This window comes from Heliangelus exortis, chromosome 31 (assembly GCF_036169615.1).
Source record: "Heliangelus exortis chromosome 31, bHelExo1.hap1, whole genome shotgun sequence".
NCBI classification, from domain to species: domain Eukaryota; kingdom Metazoa; phylum Chordata; class Aves; order Apodiformes; family Trochilidae; genus Heliangelus; species Heliangelus exortis.
In genome coordinates this window covers 1,176,993-1,200,536 of record NC_092452.1, presented here as the reverse complement: position 1 = coordinate 1,200,536, position 23,544 = coordinate 1,176,993, and the positions used below count along the sequence as shown (strand labels likewise).

The window sequence follows — 23,544 nt, the reverse complement described above, 5'->3', positions numbered from 1 at the left end:
GGGAAGGGGGGGCGGCGGCATCAAACCGTCCACAATAAATATTTTATTTACAGCGAGAAGGGGATCCCGTGGAGCTGGAGCGGCCGAGGGGCGGCCGGGGAAGGGGGGGGGTGCGTGGCACCCATCCCACCCAGGCGGCTGCTGGCCCCAGGGGGCGAGACAAGGGTCCCCCGGGGGCACAGCCCTGCGCCCACCCCTGGGCGCCTTCAATCCAGCCGAGCACCCGTCATGGGGGGGGGGGGAGGAAAAGTGGGTGCAGAACCCACCCCCCCCTCCGGGGCTGGGCAGGGTGGTCCGGGGGGAGGTGTTAAGAGGGACGGGGGTCTCACAGGCACTCGTGCAGCACCTGCGTGTTGGTGCAGTTGAGGCAGCTGACGTGGCAGCACCAGTGGAAGGTGCAGTTGCAGCGCTCGGTGACACGCTGGGTGCGGGTGCGGTACCCCCTCCCGCAACAGAGCAGCTCGCACCCCTCTAACCCGGGCGAGGAGCTGTTGCAGAACCTCCCGGCCGTCCCCGCCGTCCCCGTCTTCCCGCTATAGGTGCAGAAATTGGGCGATTTCTCGAAGTAAACCAGGTCGTGGGGTGAGGGGGGTTTGTGGGCCGGGTTTTCGGGCTCCAGGTGGTGCAGCTCCACCCGCGAGGCCCGGTTGCTGCCCTTGTTGCCGTAGATGACGCGGGAGGCGCCGTCGAAACGGTCCTTGAGGACATCGCCCACGGCGCGGAAGGTCGGGAGCCGCATCCAGCAGGTGCGGACGGTGCAGGAGCCCGACATCCCATGGCACTTGCACTCCTGCCGCATCTCCGAGAAAACCGTCTGCAAGGGGAGGGGAAGCTGTGAGCAGTCCGGAGACCACACACAACCCCCCCCCCCCACCATTCACCAACCTGTTCCTGCAGCATCACCTCTCCCCTCCAGCTTCACATCACCCTCAACCCTCCCAGAAGTAGGAAACACCTCGCTGGTGGTTCCCGACCCAAGCACAGGGACAGGCTGGGGGTCTGGGTGGCTTTGCCCATCCTCCCCCCCCCCTCTAATCCCCTTCCCGTGCCCTCACCATGCGCCCGGCCTCGTTGTTGTGGAGGTTCATGAGGAAGCGCAGGTCCCGGCCCTTCTCGCTGGAGTCCACAAACTCCCTCCCAAAGAGGCGCCCGAAGTCGATGTTGTCGCTGCAGCCCCCCCAGTGCCAGTCGGGCCCCCCGGGGCCCCGGCGACGGTAATCACAGGTGCAGGATTCGATGGATCCCTCCGAGCAGGAGCGGGCCACCGAGTGGGTCACCCCGGCGCTTGTGATGGCGAAGATGAACGCCGTCTCCCGGCAGCCTGCGAAGGAGGGGGGGGGGAGGGAGCGGGACCCTCAGGGTGCTGCCGAGGTGGGGAGGGGGCACCCACTGGCACCCCTAACCCACAGCCACGACGGGCTGGTGAAACCTCGTGGGGAACCGGGAGCGTTTTGCCGAGCATCCCAGCGCGGGGGTGCCACGGGGGGGACCCGAGGGGGTCCCCACTCTGCCTCCCACCTCCTCACCCACCCCGGTTGACGATTTTGCCGAAGATGTTGGGGCCCTGGGAGGTGGGGCAGTTCCAGCGGCGGTTGCGGAATTGCCACTTGCACTCCTTGATCGCGGTCTGGAGGCCGGAGCTGACGCTGTGCAGGATGCCGGGGTTCTGCCGGATCAACTTGCGCTGTTTGCGGCTCAGGAGCTGCAGGCTGGGGTCCAGCACCAGCTGCACGTTCTTGGAGTCCGTCAGCAGGTTGGTGGACGAGGCCACGTTGATGATTCCCCTGTGGCACACGAGGGGACGGCTCTCAGCAGGGAAGGGTCCCCACCGACACCTCCTGGAGCATCTTCCTCCCCACCCCGACCCCCAGGAGCATCCTCCTCCTCGGGCATCCCCACCTCAGCCTCCCCTCCGCCCCGAGCAGCATCTTCCTCCCCGCTACCCCCACCTCAACCCCGGGAGCACCCTCCCGATCGGGCATCCCCCTGGCCAGTCCCTGTGTGGTGTCCCCCCCCTCCCCGGTCACACCTGCGTGCCCCATCCCCAGGTTTTGGGGGCAACCGCTGCCATCCCCTCTTCCCCCTTCCTCCCCGGTGCCGGTGCCGGTACCGGTGGACTCACCACCACCTCCCGCTGTTGTTCACCGCCAACGTGTTGGAGAGGGAGGAGAGGGCGAGAGCCCAGAGCGCCCGGAGCGCCAGTCCCAGCGCGGCGGTTCGCATGGCTCCGGCCCGGGAGGCCCCGGGAAGTGCGCGGGCGAGCGGCCGCGGGGGTATTTATGGTGCCGCGGAGCCCCCGGCCCGGCCGCTACATCCACGCGTGTTTCCGGACGCGCGGGGCGCGGGCGGCTCCGGGAGGGGAGGGCCGGCTGGGCGGGTAGGGGGTTGGCACCGGCACCGGTACCGGGCTGCAGCCGGTGTCCCGGGCGCGGCGTCGGGTGCGCGGTGCCCGGTGCTCCCTGCCCGGTGTCCGGCGTGTGGAGTCGGGCGGTCCCTGAGTGGTGCCCGGTGCGGGTGCTCAGCGTCCGTGCCCGGTACCCGGTGTCGGTTCTCAGCTGTCCCTGCCCCGTACCCGGTGCCGGTTCTCAACTGTCCGTGCGCGATACCCGGTGCCGGTTCTCAAAGATCCTTGCCCGGTGCCGGTGCTCCCTGCCCGGTACCGGTGCTCGGCGGTCCGTACGTGGTCCCCGGCGGCTCCCCGGGGAGGCGGTCGGGCTGGACTCGGTTCGGCGCGGCGGGTGCCCGGCGCTCAGCACCCGGGAGCATCTTCCAGCCCCTTCCCTCTTATAGGGGCGGCGCGGAGGGTCCCCATGGGCCGGTCCCGCCGAGCGGGGCCTCCCCGCGTCCTCGCCCGAACAATGGGGAGCGGCGGAGCCGCGGCACCTCTTATGGGGCGGCCGGAGCGGCGGCGCCGGGGCTGTCCGTCACGGCCCGGATTAGCCCTGCGGGTGGGAAACCCGCCTGCCGCCCCCCGCCCTCCCCACCCGACCCCCGCGCACAGGCTCGACCGGCACCGACCCATGGGGGGAGCCCGGCACGGCCCGGGACAACTCCCGGAGTAAGGAGGAGTAGGTTCGGGAATAACCCGGGATCTCCCGGGACAGCCCGGGGCTCACGGGGGGGTGGCGGAGTGACGGGATCTCTCGGGATAGCCCCGGGTGCACGGGAGGGGCAGAGTCCCGGGGCTCACAGGGGACCACGGGCCGGGGACAGCCCCGAGGACACCGTCCCGGGACCCTCGGGTTTGGGAGGGGGGCGGCGGGGACGTGCAGCCCCACCGGGAACGGGACTCTCGGGTTGCACCGTCCGAAACTCCCGGACCCCTCTCCCGTCCCGGTTTATGCCCGGTGCGACGGGGCGGCCGAGTCCTCTCGCCGCTGGGGACCGGGCTGGATGCGGACGGGGTCCAACGGCCCAATCAGTCCCCCGGGGTCCCCCGTGAACGTCCCCGTGGGCACCCACGGGTGTGCAGCCCCCCGGCCTGGGCTGGTACCGAGGGGGGAGCGATGGAGGGGGGGGGGGGGTGGATGGAGGACGTGGGGGGCTGGAGGGAAAGGCGGGGGGTGCCCAGCTGGGTGGGGGGGGGGGGGGTCCGTGTTTAGGGCAGGGTGACACAGGACTGGTGCTGGCACCGTCTCGGTGGGGACAAGAATCTGTCCCTGCTGTCCCCTCGCCCGGGGGGAGCGTGTGACTGTGTGAACTCCCGGGGGCGGGGGGGCCTGAGCTGAGCCCCCCGTTGTGGTTGGGTGCCGGGAGGGGGGCGGGGGGTGTGGGATGGGTAATCCCCCCGCGGCGGTTTCCCCGGACCAGTCATGCGGGGCCGGATTAGCCCCCTCGCCCGTCACGGCCCGGGGCCGCCGCTCGCCGCCTCAAAGCAGGGACGGACAAAGCCGGTGGAGGGGATGGGGGGGGGGGGCTCACACCAGGGACCCCCTCCCCATCCACCTCCCCCACCCCGGAGCGGTTCTGCAGGGGTCTGCTTCAGGACGGCTGCTCCCGTCCCCGCCCCGGTTCCCGGCCGGGCCGGGCCGTGTCCGCGCCCTCGAGCCGCCGCCCCGTCGGGGCTCCCGGGGCTGAGGTCAGCGGCCGCGGGGAGGCCCCGGGGCGCGGCCGGGAGGGCCCTGCCCGGGGTCGTGCCACCAGCGGCGGGGGACAAACACGACCCCCACCTCCCCACCCCTGTTCATTCCCGGGGCCCCGCTCCTTCCGGACCCTCCAGGACCCCCGCCCGCTCCTCACTCGCTCCCCCGTTGCCCCGAGCACCCCCCGATGCCCCCGTTCCCCTCTCCTCATCCCCTCTGCAACCGCCGCGAAGCGCGACGGGGGTCCCCGGGGAAGGAGGGGGGGCGATGCTCGGGACCCCCCGGTACCGGTGGGGGGCAGCGCCTCCGGCAGCTGTCGGGGAGTCTGGTGCTGCCGGTTCCCGTGGGACCGAGGTGGGGGGAGAATCCCGTCCCGTCTCACCGGGGAGGGACAGACGGACAGCGGGGACAGCCGGGCAGATCGAGGGACGCGGCGGGGGGAGGACATACACCGGGGGCACCGGGACGGTCTCGGTATCTACGGTAATGCACCGGGCCGGGCCGGGGCGGCTCCAGCTTGGCCCAGGACCCCGGTGCGGGTGCGGGGGTGGGTGGGGGCATCCCTGGGAGCGCCGTGCGGTTATTGGGGCCCTCCCTGTGCGGTTATTGGGGTCCCGGCCCCCCCCGGATAGCACAGGGCACACAGAACCCCCCCAGCTCCCCCCCCAGATGGGGCTCTGCCCCCCGGTGCTCGTGTCGGGGGGGGTGGAGGTGGTCCTGGTGCCCCCCCCCCCCGCACTGCTGCAGCCGCTGCCATGGAAACGCCTCGCGACTCTCGCGAGCTCCGTGCCCCCCCCTCGCCCCCCCCCAAAACCCCTCCCCGCGGGCGCCCCCGGGCCCGGTGAGGGAGGAGGAGTGGGGGGGGGGCGGGAAGCGGTGCGGGAGGGGGGGACGGTGCGGAGTGGGGGGGGCGGGGGGAGCACCGGGCGCTCTCGCGAGATCGACGCGATCGGGGCCTCCGCTTCCGGCGGCGGGAGCGGTGCAGAGTCAGCTGCGGGTGGGGGGCAGCGGCACCGGCACCAGGTGCGGGGGGGGGGGGGGGGGGGGCCGCACCGGGGACGGGGGAGTCCGGGGCGCCGTGCATCGTGGGGGGCGGAGGGCACCGCACCGGCGTGGGGGGGGGGGTCTGCAACGCGTTTGGGGGTGCCCGATGCATCGGGGGTGCGGAGCAGCGGAGGGGATGGGGGGGACGGACATTGCACCGGGGGGGTGCTCAGGGCGGCGGGGGGGGGGGGGGTGTGATGCGGTGCAGCGGGAGGGGTGCGGGGCACGGGGAGGGGGCGGGAAGCGGCGGGGGGCGGTGCGGCGGGCGGGGGCGGGGGGCGATGCGGCGGGGGGGGCGGTGCGGAGCTGGGGGGGGGGGCGGTGTTTTGGGGGGTGCTGCGATTCCGGGGGGGGGGCGGTGCGTTGGAGGGTCGCAGTGCGGGGGGGGTTGCGGTGAATTCGGGGGGCGTCCTGCGGGGGGGGCGGGGGCGGGCGGCAGCGAACGCTGCGGTGCGGGGGGGGGCGGAGTGGCGGGGGGGTTGCGGGGCCGGGGGGGCCGTGCACGGGTTGGGGGGCGCAGGGGTGGGCGTGGGGGCCGGGATGGGCGGCTCTGTGCCCCCCCGGATCGGTGCCTCAGTTTCCCCCAGCACACAGCCCCGGCCCGTCCCCTTGCGGGGGGCCGGGGGCACAACCCCCCCAGGGGGCCGCACACAGGGCAGGATGCGGCCTTTTGGGATCCCCAGGACGTGGGGGTCCCCAATCCACGCAACCCACACCCTCGGAGCCTGGGGGATCTCTGGACCCCCCTAGTGCCCCCCTCCCCACCCCAGCGCCTTGCCGGTGCCCCCGCAGGATCCGGCCTCGCCTGCGGACGGAACCAGCGCCGCCGTCACCATGGGCAACATCTTTGGGAACCTGCTGAAGAGCCTGATCGGGAAGAAGGAGATGAGGATCCTGATGGTGGGGCTGGACGCTGCCGGGAAGACCACAATCCTCTACAAGCTGAAGCTGGGGGAGATCGTCACCACCATCCCCACCATAGGTGTGCAGCCCGCCTGGAGGGGGGGGTCCCCGGGACAGGGAACCCTTCCCCTGCACGTCCTTCGGGAGGAAGGGGCTGGTGGCCTCGCGTGCCTCAGTTTCCCTCTGCTCTCACTCCCCGCAGGGTTCAACGTGGAGACGGTGGAGTACAAGAACATCAGCTTCACCGTGTGGGACGTGGGTGGGCAGGACAAGATCCGACCCCTCTGGAGGCATTATTTCCAAAACACCCAGGGTAGGTTACCCCTGAGGTTGGGAGAGGTGGAATGAGGTTGGGGGATCAGAGGGCCCGATCCCGTGCTTATTGCACCCCCCTGTGTCCCCCCTCAACCCACCCCACCCCAGGCCTGATCTTCGTGGTGGACAGCAACGACCGGGAGCGGGTGAACGAGGCGCGGGAGGAGCTGATGCGGATGCTGGCGGAGGATGAGCTGCGGGACGCCGTCCTCCTCGTCTTTGCCAACAAGCAGGTGGGGCTGGGAGGGGGGGATCCCCCCCCCATGGCGGGGCCGTGCCCACCCCTGGGGGGGAGTTCTCAGTTCTGGGTGATTTGAGGCGGGAGGGTGCCCGCTCCCAGGGCCTTAGTGGGAACGTGCCCATCCCCACGGCGTTGGGGCTGGCAGCGTGGTGCTTATCCCCAGGGTGTCGAGGTGGGGGTCTGAGCTCCCCCACCTCATCTCGCCCCCCCCCCAGGACCTTCCCAACGCCATGAACGCGGCGGAGATCACGGACAAGCTGGGGCTGCACTCCCTGCGCCACCGTAACTGGTACATCCAGGCCACCTGTGCCACCAGTGGGGACGGGCTCTACGAGGGGCTGGACTGGCTCGCCAACCAGCTCAAGAACAAGAAGTGAGCGGGCAGCCCCCCACCCCATAACCCCGGGGCTGTGCCAGGCCCCCTCCACCCCCCCACACACCTCCTCAGCTGCCCCCTCCCCGCCCCGCTTGCTGTGGGGTTTTGGTTTGGTTTGGTTTGGGTTTTGGTTTTGGTTTTTTTTTTCTCGCCTTTTTTTTGGGGTCTCCTCGGTTCCCCTCGGATCTCGTGTGTGCGTGCGTGGAAATCCAGCTCTGTATAAAGTATTGGGGGGGACACGGGGGGGGGACGGGGGGAGGCTGAACCCTGAGGAGCTGGGGGTGGGGGGGGTGTGAGGGGCCACCTCGGTGCTGCTCTGCCCGGGGGGGCCATGCCGGGGTCCCCCATCCCTGTGCATGTCCCCACACCCTTCGCCTTCCTCTGGACCAAACCGGGGGGGCAGCAGGGCCGCAGGGGGCATTTGGGACCATACACACTCCCCCCCCGACACCCCCCAGCACCCCCTCCCAGTCCCACTTCCCCACCCCCTACCCTCCCCCCTATGAACCGGGGGTCCCACACGTCCCCAGACCCCCCCTCCATGTCACTTTGAGGCAGGTCTCCTCCTCCTTGCAGCGCGACCCCTCCCCCCTTGGGGGGTGGGCACAGGGTCACGGGGACTCCCTATAGGTCCCCCCAAGCTTCGTGTCCCCCCCCACTGTGCCCCGGCCGCCTGCACCCCACCCCCGTGCCAGCATAGTGATTGTATGTCCCTGCCCCTCACGGACGGACGGACGGACAGATGGACAGCCCCGTACTGTACCCCACCCCCCCCTCTCTTTCCCCCCCCCCCCCCAGCACCGTATTTATACCCCCGGTCTGTGCTTGGTGTGTGACGTGTCGCTGCGGCTCTGCCCCGTCCGGGGACGTGTGTACTCGCCCCCCGTCCCCCCCACCCCACGCCTGAGACGGTGGGTGACCCCTGACGCCCCCCTTCCCGACCCCCCCTCCCTCTCTGACCCCCCCCTTGGATATTAAACATGTTTTATGTAGCTCTGCCCCATGGCTCTTCTTCCACTGCCTCCTCCCCCCCCCCCCCCCAAGGCTGGGGGTCCCGCAGAGGGGGACGGTGATGGACAGCCCTGGGCTGGGTTTAATTAGAAAGAGCTTAGTGGGGTGAGGGGGGGGGGGGGTGAGGGCCCCCCCCCTCCCCTTCCCAGGCTCATCTTTAGGGGAATATTGGATGAAATGGTAAATCCCATTAGCACTAATCCCAGCCGGGGCGTGGGGACGGTGCCAGCACCAGGATGGGCGCGAGTGGGGCTCAGCCCCCGCCCCTTGGTGTCACCTCCTTCCCCCCCCCTTCCCCCCCCCCCCCCCTCGAGCCATGGGACCGGCTGAGTCGCAGCAGCAGCACTGACCCCATCCCCGTGTCCCCTCTGAGGGTTGGTGGCCGGGGGCTTCGTGTCACCCCCCGTGCTGGTGACACCGAGCCAGCTGGTTCGTCCTGCAGGAGGGGGGCTGATCACGGCGGGGGGGGTGGGCTGGGAGGCAGGGAGGTGACACTTGGGGGTGACAAGAGTGGGCTGGGGTGACACCGGGGGTGACGGGGGTGGGCTGGCAGCCACGGGGCCAGCACCGGCGCGTTCCCACCAGCCGGTGGCTTTGTCTGGCGGGGGCCAGCGCGGCGGTGACCCGGTGGCCCTAATCCCATTAAGGCCCTGGCCCCCGGCCCCCACCTCTCGGCAACCGGGGCTGGTATGTGGGTGACCGGTGGGGCCGGCGTGCCGATCCCGTCGTCCGGGAGCTCTACCGAGACCTGTGCCGGCACTGCCACCAACGGGGCCACCGCTGCCACCAACGGGGCCGCCACCGCCGTCACCAGGGCCATCGCCACCAGCACAGGGGGAGGGACCCGGGCAGCCCCCCACGTGTCGGTGTGACCCTCCCTGAGCCAGGGCTGTCCCCTCCCGTGTCCCGTGTCCCTCGGTTCCGGTGCCCCCCCCAGGTGCAGGGATGGGGATGATGGGTGGGGGGGTGTGCGGGGGGTGGTCCCGGAGCTTGGTGGGCGCTGGAGGGGGTGTCCTGGAGCCCCGTGGGTAGTGGGGGTCTTGGACCCTGGTAGGGGCTGGGGGGGTGGTCCTGGTCGTGAGTGGATTCCGGTTTCTCCAGGCTGTGCTGCCGCCTGCTGGTACCGAGACCCGACGGTACCGGGACACCGGGTGCTGCCCCCAGCAGGTGCCCTGGGACGACCCCTTCCCGCCCGAACCCCACAGCCCGGCCGGTCCGGTCCCGGGTCAGAGCGGGCCTGGGTGACACCGGAACGGCTACCAAAGGGGTGACCGATCCCGCGGATCCTCGCCCCGGCGGGACACGGGGCTGCCCGGTCCCGATGCCGAAGGGGGCGGGGCGGAGCAGAGGGGGCGGGGCCCGGGGGGTCGGGCGGGGCGGTCCCGGTGCCGCCGACACCGAGAGTCCGGCCATGCCGTCCCCGTCGTCCCCCGCCGCGCTGCTGCTCCTGGCGCTGCTGCTGCCGCCGCTCCCGCCGCCCGCCCGCGCCACCGAGAGCGAAACTGAAACCGGAGCCCGGGGACTGCGGCTGGAGACTCTCGTGAGCCCCGGGACGCGGAGGAACGGGGGGGAAAGGGGGTTTGCGTGGGGAGCACCTCGCACCGGGACCCCCGGCGGCCCCTCTGGACGGCGAGCTGCGACCGGGAAGGGAGGGGGGGACGGCGGGGAACGGGGGCACCGGCGGGCCCGTGTTGTTCCGGGGGGCACCGGTCTGGGCGGGGGGCGAATGGGGCACCGGGAGGAGCGGGCGGAGGATGAGGAGGGAACCGGGAGAACCGGGTGGAAGCGGGGGGTTCACCAGGAGGAGCGGGCTGCGGAGGGGGGGACGGACCGGGAGGAGCGGAGGGAGTCGGGCTCAGGGAGTGATGGGGGGACCGGGAGTTGCGGGGACCCTGAAGTTTGGGGACTCGTCCCAAGCTCGCTGTGTCTGGTCCCGTCCTGTCCCCACCCCCCCCCGCTGCAGGTGGCCCCCCCGGAGGGCTGCACGGAGCTGTCGGCACCGGGAGACACGGTGCACATCCACTACACGGTGCGGGGCGGGAGGAACACGTCAGCACTGAGCGGCGGGCGGGGCGGGGGAGGCACCGGAGGGGGGGGACACCGGGGAGGCACCGCGGGGCGGGGGGACAGAGGGGCGGCACCGGGCTGGTACCGGGCCGGTATCGGCAGGACACCGGGAGGATGTTTGGGGTTGGCACTGGGGCTGTACCGGGAGGAGGGGGGCGTGGGGATGGCACCGGAACCTGGGGGTGGGGGCGGAGGCAGGGGAGGTACCGAGGTAGGTATGGAAGTGGCACCGGAACGGCTCTGGGCCGGTACCGAAGCGGCTTTGGGGCGGTACCAGGGCGGGCATAAAGGGGACATCGGGGTGACACTGGGACTGGCCCGGGCTGGCTCTGGGTGGCCCTGTCACCAGCATCGTGGTGGCGCTGGGACCCGCGTGGGGACATCTCCGGCTCAGCCCCGTGGCTGTGTCCCCAGGGGTCACCGTGTCCCCGCCCGTGTCCCCTCAGGGCAGCCTGGAGGACGGGCGGATCATCGATACCTCCCTGAGCCGGGACCCGCTCCAGGTGGAGCTGGGCAAGCGCCAAGTCATCCCCGGTGAGCTGGGGGGGGCCCGGGGGGGCTACGGGGGTCCGGGGAGGTTCACCAGAGCCTGGGGGGGCTGTGAGACCCTCGCTCACCCCTCTTCCCCCTCTCCTCGCAGGCCTGGAGCAGAGTCTGCTGGACATGTGTGTGGGGTAAGCAGGGGAGGGGGCTGGGGGGGCGTGGGTCGGTGTGTCCCCCGGTGTCCCCCCCGCGCTGGCACTGTCACCGTCACCGAGGGAGTCTGTGGCTGTGGCAGGGAGAAGCGCAGAGCCATCATCCCCCCCCACCTGGGCTACGGCAAACGGGGGTCCCCCCCCACCATCCCAGGTGAGCGCAGCCCTCGGGGTCCCCCTTGGGGTCTCCCTCCTGCTCCCCCGAGCCCCCCACTCACGCCCCGCGTGGTTCCCAGGTGATGCGGTGCTGCAGTTCGAGGTGGAGCTGGTGGGTTTGTCCCGGGCTGGGTACTGGCAGAAAGTGGTGAACGAGGTTCTGCCCTTGCTGTGCCTCGGGCTAGTGCCGGCCCTGCTGGGGCTCATTGGCTACCACCTCTACCGCAAGGCCAGCGGCCCCAAGCTCTCCAAGAAAAAAATGAAGGAGGAGAAGAGGAATAAAGCCAAAAAGAAATAAAAACTGCTTTACCCTCAGCATCCACGGCTGCTCTGCCCGGCTCTGGGAGGTGGGAGGGGGCTCAGCACCCCCCGAGATCCCGGGCCCACTCGGGGTTCAGACCGGTCTCGGACCCCTCCCCCCCCCCACCCTGACAAAGCTCAGCGGGACCAGAATTCAACACCCAGAGCGGGTTTGGGATTTTATTGGGGGGAAACAGTCGGGCTCTGCCATGGTGTCACTGTGGTGTCCCCAAGCGCCAGGCTGGGGACAGAGGGTGACGCTCAACCGGTGCCACCAGTGCGGGCGGGCTCCAGCCCCCCCTCCCCTCCGAAGAGGCTCGGGGGGTGTTTGTCACCCTGCTGACCCTGCACAGCGTCCCCCCCGGCGCGGGACACGTCCTCGGGGTTCCACCTCTTGTGCCGAATGCTGAGGAGGGGGTTGGGTTTATCCAGCACCTCCTGGGTCACGCAGATCCCGGCCAGGTACTGACCCAGCAGGTCCCGCAGGCGGCGGTTCCGGCGGTTCAGCTCCGCCCGCTCCCTCTCCAGCGCCTTCTCCTCCAGCTTCGCTTTGTTGAATCTCTGCCAGAACCGCTCCAGCCCCGCGTAATCCCGCACGACCTGGGCGAGAGGCGGGGAGGTGGGCGGGAGAGGGGTCCCCGGGGGCCGGATCCGGCCCCTCGCTGCCCCACGGCCGCCCCCCCGCCCCCCCTCACCCGCGCCAGGGGCTCCTCCGGTGTCCGGTGGAGGATTCGCTGGGCTTCTTCCTGCTCCCCCTCTGCCAGCGAGGAGGGGTAGAAGGGCAGCACCTTCTCCTGCTCCGTCTCCAGCTTCCGGCACATCTCGGCCAACCTCAGGATGCGCTGGGCCTGGGGAGGGGCTGCGGGTGAGGGCAGGGCAGGAGGGGACGGGGCCACCTTCTGCACCAACCCCACCTTCATCATCCTCACCTCTTGCACCAACCTCACCTTTTGCACCAATCTCACCTTTTGCACCAACCTCACCTTCATCATCCTCACCTCTTGCACCAACCTCACCTTCTGCACCAACCTCACCTTTTGCACCAACCTGACCTTCTCCAACCTCACCCGCACCAACCTCACCCTCATCATCCTCACCTCTTGCACCAACCTCACCTTTTGCACCAATCTCACCTTCTGCACCAACCTTACCTTTTGCACCAACCTCACTTGCACCAACCTCACCTTCATCATCCTCACCTTCTGCACCAACCTCACCTTCTGCACCAACCTCACCTCTTGCACCAACCTCACCTTTTGCACCAACCTCACCTTCTCCACCACCTTCTCCAGAGTCTTCAGGGCTCCCTCACTCTGCATCACCAACGTGCCCAGGTTGCCACGGGCCTTGGCCCTGGCCTGGCTCATCTCAGCCTTCAGCTCCTGGAGCTTCCTCAGGGCCTTTTCCTTCTTCACCCTCATGCGCCGGTTCTGCTCCTCGCTCTCCCTCAGCTGAGCTGCCATCTGCCCCTTGGTGGCTGCCACCAAATCCTGGGGACAAAAGGTGAGCAGGGGGATGGGGTGGCCTCGCTTTTGAGGGGGGGGTCACCCCAGCACCCTGCTGAGACCTGGAGCTTTTGGAGCTTCTTGGCCTGCAGCTCTATTTCCTTGGCGTTTTTCCTGTCCTTCTGCTTCAGCGCCTTAAAAGCGATTTTCAGGTGCTCGGTGGCCTCCCCGTAGCTCTGCATGGCCTCCTGGAACTTCTCCCAGAGCTTCTCCACCTTCTCCCCCAGCTCCAGGCGGGTGTACTGCTTCTCCAGCAGGCTCTGGGGACAGACAGGGACGTTGCTGACCTGTCACCTCACCCAACCTCCCTGCGTTCCTCGTCCTCCCAGCCCCTGCCTTGTTCTTGATGTCATCCCGGGCACTCTGGAAGTTCAGGCTGTCCTCCTGCTGGCTCCTGGCATAAATCTGCTCGGCTGCCATTGCCAGCTCCCTCAGGGAGGACCTTTCCTTCTCCTGGTGCTCCAGGATGGTTCTCCTGGGAGAGAACACAGCGCAGGGAAACCACGGGGGGCCCAACCGTGATGGGCGAGGGCTCAGCACGGGGAGAGAGACACCCAGCAGGTGCCACCCCCGTCCCTCTCGTCCTCTCTGTCCCTCTCCTCCTCCCTGTACCTCTCATCCTCAAACTCCAAGCTCAGGGCCCGCAGCTGAGCGTTGTAATTCTCCTCCAGGCAGCTCAGGCGACGGCGCTGGAACCGGAGCAGGCGCTGGAGGTTCTGCAGGTGACTGCGCAGGGCCCGGGAGTGCTGCTCCTCCACCTCCTCCAGCTCCGTCACCAGGGACTGTGCGGGTTGCAAGGGGTCACCCCTGGAGTCCCCCGTGTCCCCACCACCCTTCCAGCTCCCTCCTGCCCCGTTTCGTGCCTCGATGGCGCTGTCCTTGCAGTCCAGCACCCGGGAGAAGGTCTGCATGAGGACCTCCACGTCCCTGCGCAGCTCCGCGTCCTTGGCCGCCCGCAGCATCGCCCGCCACTGGGTGTCGAGTTTGTGGAGGTTCAGGGTGCTGCTGCCTTCCTCCTTGGCCACTTTGTCCTAGGGGAGGGGAGCAGGGGGTTGGGAAGCGTGGGGAAAACACGCAGCCAACCCCCCCCTCCAAAACCAGCCCCCCCCGAGCACCTTCAGGAACCGGGTCAGCATCTCCTCCTTCCTCTTGGCTGCCTCCTCCTCAGCCAGCGCCCGGAGCTCCTGCTCCCCCGCCGCGGGGCCCGATGCCCGCTTGCCCTCCATGGCGCCTGGGAGGGGTGGGGGGGATGTCCGGGCACCCCCCAAAGCCCCACTCCCCCCTTCCCACCCCATCTCCTCCCTCCGTGGTTGTCCTCAGAGCCCCCCCAAGCCCCATTCCCGCCGGTCCCCCCCCGCCTCTTCCTCCTGGTGCCCCCTCAGAGCCCCCCAGACCCCGTTCCCGTCTGGCCCCTCCCGTCTCCTCCTCCCGCCCCCCCCCCAGACACCCCGCTTTGGGGACTCCCCCTGCCCAACCTCTCTCACACCCCTCCAGCCCCTCCCTCCCTACGGGGGTCCCGCCGGTATCTCCCGCAAACCCCACCGAGCCCAACAGCCGGCGTTCCACCGGTCTCCTAGCAACGGGAACTTCCGGCTGGAGGGGGCGGGCCCAAGGCCTCACTTCCGGCCACAGCCGCTCAGGCGCCCCCTGGCTTGGCGGAGCGGCCTCGCAACCCGCGGGGCGGGGCCCGGCTGCCCCTCGCCTCCCCGCCATTGGCTGGTTTGCCGCGGGCCGCTGCAGCGATTGGCGAGAGGGCGATTCGGTGGGCGGGGCTTTGAGGCGGTCAGGTATATAAGGGCTCTGCGGCGGCGGGGCGCAGGGCTGGCGGGCGGGCGGGCGTCGGGGGAGGCCGCGCTCTGCCCCGCCGCCGCCATGCGGGAGCGGAGGCCGGTACCGGCCCCACCGGCCCGGTGCAAGCTGGTGCTGGTGGGCGACGTGCAGTGCGGCAAGACGGCCATGCTGCAGGTGCTGGCCAAGGACTGCTACCCCGAGGTGAGCCGGCTTAACGGGGAACGAGCACCGGGAAGCGGCAGCGGAACCGGGCGCTGACGCTCTCGCTGCCGTTGCAGACGTACGTGCCCACCGTGTTTGAGAACTACACGGCGTGTCTGGCCAGCGATGAGCAGCGGGTGGAACTGAGCCTCTGGGACACCTCCGGTACCGGGGGGGGTGTTGGGAGGCACGCACGGGGGTGCGGAGGTCCCTCCGGTACCGGGGGGTGCGGCGGGGCGGGGGCAGCCCTGGCCCTGGTGCGGGGATGCTGGAGGCGTTTGCTGGGGGAAGGTGGTTTGGGGTCTCGGAGGGGTGCGGGGGGGGGCAGGCCCGAGGTTTGGGGGGACCCCGCAGGAGTGGGAGCCCTGCAGTGGGTGCTCCGGGGTCCCCGCAGTGCCCGGGGGGGAGGGTGGGGGCCGCAGTGGGGACACCTGAGGGGGATCCCCTTTTGGGGAGGGGGGTGGGGGTGTTAATTCAGGTTGGGGGCGTGTGTCTGGGGTGCCGGGGGGAGCTGGGTGCCAGGGGGGAGCTGGGTGCCAGGGACTCCCCGGGGACTGGCCCTGCAAGGAGGCAGCAGGCGCAGGGTGGGAGGGGGGCACAGGGCTGAGCTCCCTTCCAGAGGAGTCCCCCGCATTGGTGTGGCCCCCCCATACCGGCGTGATCCCCCCGCTGGGCTCTGGGATGCGGGAGCCCCCACCCTGTCTGCAAATTAGGTGGGGGGGGGGGCAGACGACGACACTAATGGGTGATCCTCATATTGCCAGGGCACCCCATGAAGGGCTGGGGGGGCCGGGATAGACCTGCCCTGGTGCTGCAGTGTCTCCCCCCGGCAGAGGGGGGGTCCCCGCCACCCGCCATCCCCGCGTTGCTATGGCGATGCGCTGGCGCAGCCTCTTTGCTATTCCACGCACGGAGCGTCTGGGCTGCAAAACCCCCTCCGAGGCCCTTCGGGGTCGGGGGCGGCAAAGGGGGGGTGCTGCTGGGGCACCCCCTTACCCGGAAGAGTCGTTTTCCCCCCCCGCACCCCCGTGCATCCCCTCCCCCTGCAGCCCCCAGTGCGGTGCTGCTGGTCCCGGTTCCCCAGGGACCTCCCGGGGGTGGGTGCCCCCCCCTCACCCTCTCCTCGCCCACCCCCCCCGTGTCCTAACTGTCCCCCAACCCGCAGCGGGGCCCCCAGAATGAGAAGGGGGGGGGCGGCTGTTATATAAACACCACGGGATCATTTCCCTCGGTGGGGACGATGACGACGTGAGCGGAGGTGGTGTGTGTTTTTTTTGGTTTTTTTTTTTTTTTTTTTGGGGGGGGGGAGGGGGCTCTAAAGCTGCCTCCCCCCACCCCAGGCAGGAAGGGGCTGTGCCCCTCTTCACAAGCACTTCCCACGTGGGGGTCTGGGTCCCTTTTTTTAATTATTTTTGGGGGTGTTTCTCCCAGGCTCTCCCTACTATGACAACGTGCGACCCCTTTGCTACAGCGACTCGGACGCCGTCCTGCTCTGCTTTGACATCAGCCGCCCCGAGACCCTCGACAGCGCCTCCAAAAAGGTGAGGGCCGAGCCAGGGACCCCTTTATAACACCAACAGGGGCGATTTGGGGGTGACTGATGGCAGCTCTTCTGTGTCACCCCCCCACACCCTGCAGTGGAAGTCCGAAATCCTGGATTATTGCCCCGACACGCGGGTGCTGCTCATCGGCTGCAAGACGGACCTTAGGACCGACCTCAGCACCCTGATGGAGCTCTCCCACCAGAAGCAGGCACCCATCTCCTACGAGCAGGTCTGGGAGGGGATGGTGGGGTCCCAGCGAGAGGGTTTAAGGGTTTTTTTTTTTGTTTTTTTTTTTTTTTTTGGGGTGCCTCACACTGGGTTGGGTTGCAGGGCTGTGCGGCTGCCCGGCAGCTGGGAGCTGAGAGCTACCTGGAATGTTCAGCCTTCACCTCGGAAAAAAGTGTCCACAGCATCTTCCGGACCGTGTCCGGCATCTGCCTCAGCAAATCCCCCCCCCAACCCCCCAAAAGTCCCCCCCGCAGCCTCTCCAAGAGACTCCTGCACCTCCCCAGCCGCTCCGAGCTCATCTCTTCCACCTTCAAGAAGGAAAAAGCAAAAAGCTGCTCTGTCATGTGAAAGGGGGGGGCATGTGAAACCCTCCCCCTCCTCTGCACACACACACACCCCCTCCTCAAAGCCCCCAGCCCCCCCCCTCTGAGTCCCCAGGGTGGGGTTGAGGGGTTGGACAGGGCCCTGGAGCCCCTCTCCCCAAGGAAGAAGGGGTGGCTGCTGCCCCCCCATCACCCTTCTGCCCCTGCCAGCCCCCACCCTGGGGGGCAGCACCCAAAGGGGGGAGGTCTGAGGGGTGGTCCAGGGTGGTGGGTGCTTGGCAGCTGCTCCCCAGCCCCTCAATTCCAGGGGGGGCTCATCCATGGATTCATCCTGTCCCCCCCCCCCATGCTGCCCCATCCCTCATCTGCTGCTTGGCCCCGGGAACCCTGATGGGAGGGGGGGGCTCCTGGGGTCTGTTTTATGGACTGTCTGGGGGGAGGGGGGGGGGGAGGTAGTGGTGGGGTGGTCTCTGTTCCATGGTCAATGTTATTAAAAAGCTTATTTATTATCGGAAATATAACACTCACCCACGTGCAGCGTGCGCCTGCTCCTCTCTCTGGGGGGGGGGGGGGGGGGGGGGGGAAGGGGAGGGGGGGTTATTTTTGGGGTACACTGTGTAGTAGGGTCCCTCCTGTGCCAGCAGGGAAGGGTGACAGTGACACTGACGTTTGCTTGTGCTGTCACCCGGGTGATGCGGGGGGCAAAGTCCTTGGGGTGCCTCTCCGGGGGTGGAGGGAACCCCAAAAGTTCCCCCACTCCCTCCCACCCCCCCGGGCTTTTTCCTGGCTCTCTTTGTAACACACACACGAGTGGGGAGGGGCTGCGTGGGGAGAGGGACCCGGTGGGGTGGGGGGGCTTAGGGGGTGATTGCGGGGGTCGGGGGTTGCGCGGGGTCCTCAGGGTCCCGAGCTCTGCGGTGCGGAGGGATCCGCGGGGGCGGTGATGCGGCTCGGAGCGGCGCGGGGGCTGCTGGGAGTTGTAGTCCCGGGGCGGGCGCGGCCTCGCTTTCCCGGCGTGCCCCGCGGCGCCCGGCGGACATGGCGGCAGCAGCGGGGCGGTGCTGAGGCCTCGGCCTGCGGCGGGGCGGTGAGTGCGGCCCCGGGGGGAGCGGGAGACACCGGGAGGGGGAGGCAGGGCGGCTGAGACCGGGAGGTTGGCCCGGGGGAAAGGCCCAGGGACCCTTCCGGGCCTCGGGGGCAGGAGAACAGCGGTACCGCGTCACCGGGCTGCGACCGGGCACCCACAGCAGGGCCCGGAGCCCCGCACCTCCCGGTCTTCCCCGCTCTCTCCCGGGGTTCCTCTGAGCACCCCCTGGGACCCCCAGAACACCTCCGGGACCCCCAGAACCCCTCCGGCACCCCCAGCCCTCCCCGCTCCCTCCCGGGTTCCCATCGAGACCCCCCCTGGGTCCCCCAGACCCTTCTGCGGTCCCCGAGCCCTCTGAGACCCCTCAGGTCCCTCGGACGCCTCCAGGGGTCCCCCCAACCCTTCCCCCTCCTTCCTGGCTCCCCTCTGAGACCCCCCCAGCCCTCCCCGCTCCGGGTTTCCTCCCCCCCGTGCCCTTCCCAGGTCCCGTCCCCCCCCCAGGTCCAGCCAGGACCCCAATCCCGGGTCTCCCCACTCCCACCCGGGGTCCCGGTCCCGGTCTGAGCCTCTTCCCCGCAGATGGCCGGGGAACTGACGGACAAGAAGGATCGGGACGCATCCCCCGTCAAGGAGGAGAGGAAACGCTCCCGTTCCCCGGACCGGGATCGGGACCGGGACCGTGAACGGGACCGTAAGGGTTCCCCCCCCTCTAAGGACAGGAAACGGCACCGGTCCCGGGACAGAAGGCGAGGAAGCCGATCCCGGTCCCGTTCCCGGTCCAAATCAGCAGAGAGGTGAGTGAGGGGTGTTCAGGGAGCTCCCCAGGTTTTTCGGGAGGAGTTCTGCCCCCTTCCTGTGTCCCCAACGGCCCCACCGAGGGAGAGGGGGGGGGTTGTTTGGGTTGGGGTCACGCCGTGACCGTCCCACTCCCCAGGGATCGGCGGCACAAAGAGCGGGAACGGGACCGGAGCAAGAAGGACCGGGACCGGGACAAGGATGGGCACCGGCGGGATAAGGACAGGAAGCGGTCCAGGTGAGCCCCCCCCAACTCTTTTTGGGGTATCCCTGCTTTCCAGGGCTGTTCCCTGTTGGCGGGGTGACCCCGGGTGCCTGATTCCTCTTTGTTTTCCTGGGAAGTTTATCCCCGAGCAGAGGGAAGGACTCCAAATCCCGGAAGGAGCGGGATGCGCGGAAAACGGAGGAAGAGGAGGAGAATGCCCTGAAGAAGGAGAAGGTGAGGAGTGGGCTTGGCTGGGGGGTGGGGAGGGAAAAGGGGGGCTCCTGACATTTTGCTCCCACATTCCCAGGCCCAGCCCCTGTCCCTGGAGGAGCTGCTGGCGAAGAAGAAGGCTGAGGAGGAGGCAGAAGCCAAGGTAGGAGCGGGATCCTCATCCCCCCCTTACCCCAAGGGGGGTGTTTTGGGGGGGGGGGCTTGTCACAGTGATGTGGGGGTGGCTTCCAGCCCCAAGTTTGAGCTGATCCCTCTCCTGTCCCAGCCCAAATTCCTGTCCAAAGCGGAGCGGGAAGCTGAGGCTCTGCGGCGGAGGCAGCAGGAGGTGGAGGAACGGCAGCGGCTGCTGGAGGAGGAGAGAAAGAAGAGGAAACAGTTCCAGGAGATGGGGAGGAAGATGCTGGGTAAGGAAGGTGTCATCCCCCACCACCTCCTGCCCCCGGGGGCTGGGCCAGGACCCTGAGCCCCCTTCCCCTGCTCCCCAGAAGACCCCCAGGAGCGGGAGCGCCGGGAGCGCCGGGAGCGCATGGAGCGGGAAACCAACGGCACCGAGGACGAGGAGGGCAGGCAGAAAATCCGGGAGGAAAAAGACAAAAGCAAAGAGCTCCACGCCATCAAAGTAGGGGTTTGGGGGGTGCTGAGGGCCTTTAGGGGGGGCAGAGGGGGGGGGCATTCCCTGCTGATCCTCTCCCACCTGCAGGAGCGTTACCTGGGGGGGGTGAAGAAGCGGCGGCGAACGCGGCACCTGAACGACCGCAAGTTTGTGTTCGAGTGGGACGCCTCGGAGGACACCTCCATTGACTACAACCCCCTGTGAGCAGAGGGGGGGTCCCTAAAGGGGGGTTCAGGGGCGCCCCGGCCCCATCCTTGATGTTCTGCCCCTCTGCAGGTACAAGGAGAGGCACCAGGTGCAGCTGCTGGGTCGGGGTTTCATCGCGGGGATTGACCTGAAGCAGCAGAAAAGGGAACAGTCGAGGTTCTACGGGGACCTGATGGAGAAGAGGAGGACGCTGGAGGAGAAGGAGCAGGAAGAGTGAGTGGCCCTGATGGGGAGAGAAGCTTGGGAGAGGGCACTGAGGGGATTTTGGGGTGCTGGCTGCATCTGCCTGACCAGGGTGTGGAGCTGGGGGGGTGGCTGTGGGCTGCAGCACGTCCTTTGGGGGGTGGTGGGGTGAGTCCAGAGGCACAGGGTGAGACTTCACCCCTTCCTCATCCCTTCCTCACCCCTTCCTCACCCCTTCCTCACCCCTTCTTCATCCTTTCCTCATCTCTTCCTCATCTTTTCCTCAACTCTTCCTCATCCCTTCCTCACCCCTTCCTCACCCCTTCCTCACCCTTTCCTCATCCCTTCCTCATCCCTTCCTCACCCCCTCCTCACCCCCTCCTCACCCTTTCCTCATCCTTTCCTTATCCCTTCCTCACCCCTTCCTCACCCCTTCCTCACCCCTTCCTCACCCCTTCCTCACCCCTTCCTCACCCCTTCCTCACCCCTTCCTCACCCCTTCCTCACCCCTTCCTCATCCCTTCCTCATCCTTTCCTCATCTGTTCCTCATCTTTTCCTCAACTCTTCCTCATCACTTCCTCATCCTTCCCTCATCCCTTTCCTCATCCTTTCCTCATCTCTTCCTCACCCTTTCCTCACCCTTTCCTCACCCCTTCCTCACCCCTTCCTCCCCCCCCTGCCCAGGGCCCGGCTGCGGAAGCTGCGGAAGAAGGAGGCCAAGCAGCGCTGGGACGACCGGCACTGGTCCCAGAAAAAGTTGGATGAGATGACAGACAGGGACTGGCGGATTTTCCGTGAGGATTACAGCATCACCACCAAGGGGGGCAAGATCCCCAACCCCATCCGCTCCTGGAAGGACTCCTCCCTGCCCCCCCACATCCTGGAGGTCATCGACAAGTGTGGCTACAAGGTGGGGACGGGGACCTTAAGGATGGGGGGAGGTGGAGAAAAATCGGGGCAAATCTTTGAGGGGTGACGAGGAGGAAGTTCTGCTCTCCCTGCTCCTAACCTTGAGGTTTCCCTGGCCAGGAACCCACCCCCATCCAGCGCCAGGCCATTCCCATCGGGCTCCAGAACCGGGACATCATCGGTGTGGCTGAAACTGGAAGTGGGAAAACAGCAGCATTCCTCATCCCCCTTCTGGTCTGGATCACCACCCTGCCCAAAATCGACCGGTGAGCAGCACGGGGGACACCACACGAGAGGGGGGAGGAGGAGTTGGGTGGCACCCTGGGTGACCCCGCCACGCATCCCCAGGATCGAGGAGTCAGATCAGGGTCCTTACGCCATCATCCTGGCCCCCACCCGCGAGCTGGCCCAGCAGATCGAGGAGGAAACCATCAAATTTGGGAAACCTTTGGGCATCCGCACGGTGGCCGTGATCGGGGGCATCTCCCGCGAGGACCAAGGCTTCCGCCTGCGCATGGGCTGCGAGGTGAGGGGAGACCCCCCCCTTCAGGGGGAGGGTGACACTGAGGGGGGGCGAGGGGACGCAGACTGATGGCCACCGACCTTCCTGCCACAACCTTGATGGCATTGACCTCCCCAGATCGTCATCGCCACGCCGGGCCGGCTCATCGACGTTCTGGAGAACCGGTACCTGGTGCTGAGCCGCTGCACCTACGTGGTGCTGGACGAGGCAGATCGGATGATTGACATGGGCTTCGAGCCTGATGTCCAGAAAATCCTGGAGCACATGCCTGTCACCAACCAAAAACCCGACACCGACGAGGCCGAGGACCCCGAGAAGATGTTGGCCAACTTCGAGTCGGGGAAGCACAAGTACAGACAGGTGGGTGCGGGGCTGAGCGTGGGGTGGAGAGGGGAGAAGCTTTGGAGGAGGGGGTGTCGGGGTGTGGGTTGGCCACGTTGGCCACCACTTGGTGCTCTTCTCTCTCAGACTGTCATGTTCACGGCCACCATGCCGCCCGCCGTGGAACGCCTGGCCCGTAGCTACCTCCGGCGCCCGGCCGTGGTCTACATTGGCTCCGCTGGCAAACCCCACGAGAGGGTGGAGCAGAAAGTCTTCCTCATGTCAGAGTCGGAGAAGAGGTGAGGAAAGGGCTTTTTTGGGGTGATTCTGGGGCACTCGAAGGCGAGGGAGCTCCCGGGAGGGCACCTCAGGGTCTTCACGCCCGACTCTCCTCTTCCTCCTCAACAGGAAGAAGCTGTTGGCCATCCTGGAGCAAGGCTTTGACCCACCCATCATCATCTTCGTCAACCAGAAGAAGGGCTGCGACGTGCTGGCCAAATCCTTGGAAAAAATGGGGGTGAGAGGGGCCGGGCAGGGCTGGGAGCTTCGGCCGCAGTGGGTTGGGGTCCTCCCTGCCACCTCCGTTCCCTCACGGGGACCCCGTGACGTGGCTCCGGTGACACCCACCCCCCCAAATTTGTCCTGCAGTACAACGCCTGCACCCTGCACGGTGGGAAGGGGCAGGAGCAGAGGGAATTTGCCCTCTCCAACCTGAAGGCCGGGGCCAAGGACATCCTGGTGGCCACCGACGTGGCCGGGCGCGGCATCGACATCCACGACGTCTCCATGGTGGTCAACTACGACATGGCCAAGAACATCGAGGGTGAGAGTTTGGGGGGGAGGGGAGGTTTTTGGGGTGATGATGAAGGGGATGGGGGTGACGGGGGGGATGATGGGGGCCGTCAGGTCCCTTCCTCAACCCCCCCGCCCCACCTCCACTCGCAGATTACATCCACCGCATCGGGCGGACGGGGCGAGCGGGGAAGAGCGGGGTGGCCATCACCTTCCTCACCAAGGAGGATTCCACTGTCTTCTACGACCTGAAGCAGGCGATCCTGGAGAGCCCCGTGTCCTCCTGTCCCCCCGAGCTGGCCAACCACCCCGATGCCCAGCACAAACCTGGCACCATCCTCACCAAGAAGCGACGGGAAGAAACCATCTTCGCTTGAGACCCCCACCCCCCCACGTCCTCTTCTGTCACCCCTTTGGGGACAACGGGACCAGCAGGGATGGGGGGATTTTGCTGGTGGCTTTTTTGCCCAGCCCCCCAGATCCTTCCCTGCAGCCGGGACTGCTGACGGCAGAGGCTGTCCCCAAGACTGTCCCCAAATGTCCCCCCTGTTTTCCCAGTTCCCCTCCACACCTTCCCCACGGTCTGGTGGAGCTCCTGAAGGCTCTTTGGGGACAGGTCCCTCTCTGGTCACCTGTTGCCAGGCCAGTGCTGGGTTTTAGGGGGTTGGGGGGTGGGTTTTGGGAGGGTTGTCCCCAGAGCCCTGGTCACTTTGTCCCTTTTTTAGCTGGAATTTTGGGCTGTTGGAATAAACCCGCAGCCGCCTCGCCAGATGTCACCTCCTTGTGTTCTCTGTGCTGTCCCCAACCCCTGGGTGCCACCTCTCGGTCAGGAGAGCCTTTGGGTCTTCAGCACCCACCAGAATCGGGCCCTGTGTCTCCCCCCCACCCTGTCCCC

At 68.1% G+C, this 23,544-nt stretch overlaps 6 protein-coding genes across 8 annotated transcripts; 4 read left to right on the top strand and 2 right to left on the bottom strand.

Moving 5' to 3' along the window:
• Positions 1 to 46: 46 nt before the first annotated feature.
• On the bottom strand, positions 47 to 2,928 carry WNT1 (Wnt family member 1). Its single transcript, XM_071729402.1, has 4 exons — positions 2,123 to 2,928; positions 1,531 to 1,784; positions 1,056 to 1,321; positions 47 to 814 (listed from the first exon to the last, which is right to left on the bottom strand). Exons 1-4 carry the CDS (start codon positions 2,221 to 2,223, stop codon positions 326 to 328), a joined length of 1,110 nt encoding a protein of 369 aa, XP_071585503.1. The 5' UTR covers positions 2,224 to 2,928; the 3' UTR covers positions 47 to 325.
• Positions 2,929 to 4,960: 2,032 nt separating this feature from the next.
• Positions 4,961 to 7,953, top strand: ARF3 (ARF GTPase 3). Its single transcript, XM_071729396.1, has 5 exons — positions 4,961 to 5,105; positions 5,919 to 6,108; positions 6,232 to 6,342; positions 6,453 to 6,577; positions 6,801 to 7,953. Exons 2-5 carry the CDS (start codon positions 5,961 to 5,963, stop codon positions 6,960 to 6,962), a joined length of 546 nt encoding a protein of 181 aa, XP_071585497.1. The 5' UTR covers positions 4,961 to 5,105; positions 5,919 to 5,960; the 3' UTR covers positions 6,963 to 7,953.
• A 1,375-nt stretch (positions 7,954 to 9,328) lies between these two features.
• Positions 9,329 to 11,208, top strand: FKBP11 (FKBP prolyl isomerase 11). The gene is made up of 6 exons (XM_071729395.1): positions 9,329 to 9,512; positions 9,936 to 10,001; positions 10,486 to 10,573; positions 10,680 to 10,713; positions 10,818 to 10,888; positions 10,971 to 11,208. Exons 1-6 carry the CDS (start codon positions 9,384 to 9,386, stop codon positions 11,186 to 11,188), a joined length of 606 nt encoding a protein of 201 aa, XP_071585496.1. The 5' UTR covers positions 9,329 to 9,383; the 3' UTR covers positions 11,189 to 11,208.
• Positions 11,209 to 11,343: 135 nt separating this feature from the next.
• Positions 11,344 to 14,333, bottom strand: CCDC65 (coiled-coil domain containing 65). Of its 2 annotated transcripts, none has more exons than XM_071729393.1 (9): positions 14,238 to 14,333; positions 13,811 to 13,926; positions 13,559 to 13,726; positions 13,308 to 13,477; positions 13,032 to 13,170; positions 12,758 to 12,955; positions 12,462 to 12,680; positions 11,886 to 12,038; positions 11,344 to 11,790 (listed from the first exon to the last, which is right to left on the bottom strand). In XM_071729393.1, the coding sequence occupies exons 2-9, from the start codon at positions 13,919 to 13,921 to the stop codon at positions 11,452 to 11,454; spliced, it is 1,497 nt and encodes a 498-aa protein (XP_071585494.1). In that variant the 5' UTR covers positions 13,922 to 13,926; positions 14,238 to 14,333; the 3' UTR covers positions 11,344 to 11,451. The 2 variants fall into 2 exon arrangements, with proteins under 2 accessions (XP_071585494.1, XP_071585493.1); XM_071729392.1 differs by having other exon boundaries at positions 14,171 to 14,253.
• A 168-nt stretch (positions 14,334 to 14,501) lies between these two features.
• Positions 14,502 to 17,319, top strand: RND1 (Rho family GTPase 1). The gene is made up of 5 exons (XM_071729394.1): positions 14,502 to 14,687; positions 14,765 to 14,852; positions 16,119 to 16,228; positions 16,326 to 16,460; positions 16,562 to 17,319. The coding sequence occupies exons 1-5, from the start codon at positions 14,568 to 14,570 to the stop codon at positions 16,805 to 16,807; spliced, it is 699 nt and encodes a 232-aa protein (XP_071585495.1). The 5' UTR covers positions 14,502 to 14,567; the 3' UTR covers positions 16,808 to 17,319.
• A 441-nt stretch (positions 17,320 to 17,760) lies between these two features.
• On the top strand, positions 17,761 to 23,418 carry DDX23 (DEAD-box helicase 23). 2 transcript variants are annotated; one of them, XM_071729451.1, is made up of 17 exons: positions 17,761 to 17,869; positions 18,449 to 18,663; positions 18,804 to 18,902; positions 19,007 to 19,103; positions 19,177 to 19,242; positions 19,366 to 19,504; positions 19,589 to 19,719; positions 19,801 to 19,913; positions 19,990 to 20,133; positions 20,789 to 21,014; positions 21,134 to 21,279; positions 21,362 to 21,539; positions 21,654 to 21,896; positions 22,005 to 22,156; positions 22,266 to 22,374; positions 22,506 to 22,680; positions 22,803 to 23,418. In XM_071729451.1, exons 2-17 carry the CDS (start codon positions 18,449 to 18,451, stop codon positions 23,024 to 23,026), a joined length of 2,457 nt encoding a protein of 818 aa, XP_071585552.1. In that variant the 5' UTR covers positions 17,761 to 17,869; the 3' UTR covers positions 23,027 to 23,418. The 2 variants fall into 2 exon arrangements, with proteins under 2 accessions (XP_071585552.1, XP_071585551.1); XM_071729450.1 differs by having other exon boundaries at positions 19,586 to 19,719.
• The last annotated feature ends 126 nt before the right edge of the window (positions 23,419 to 23,544 follow it).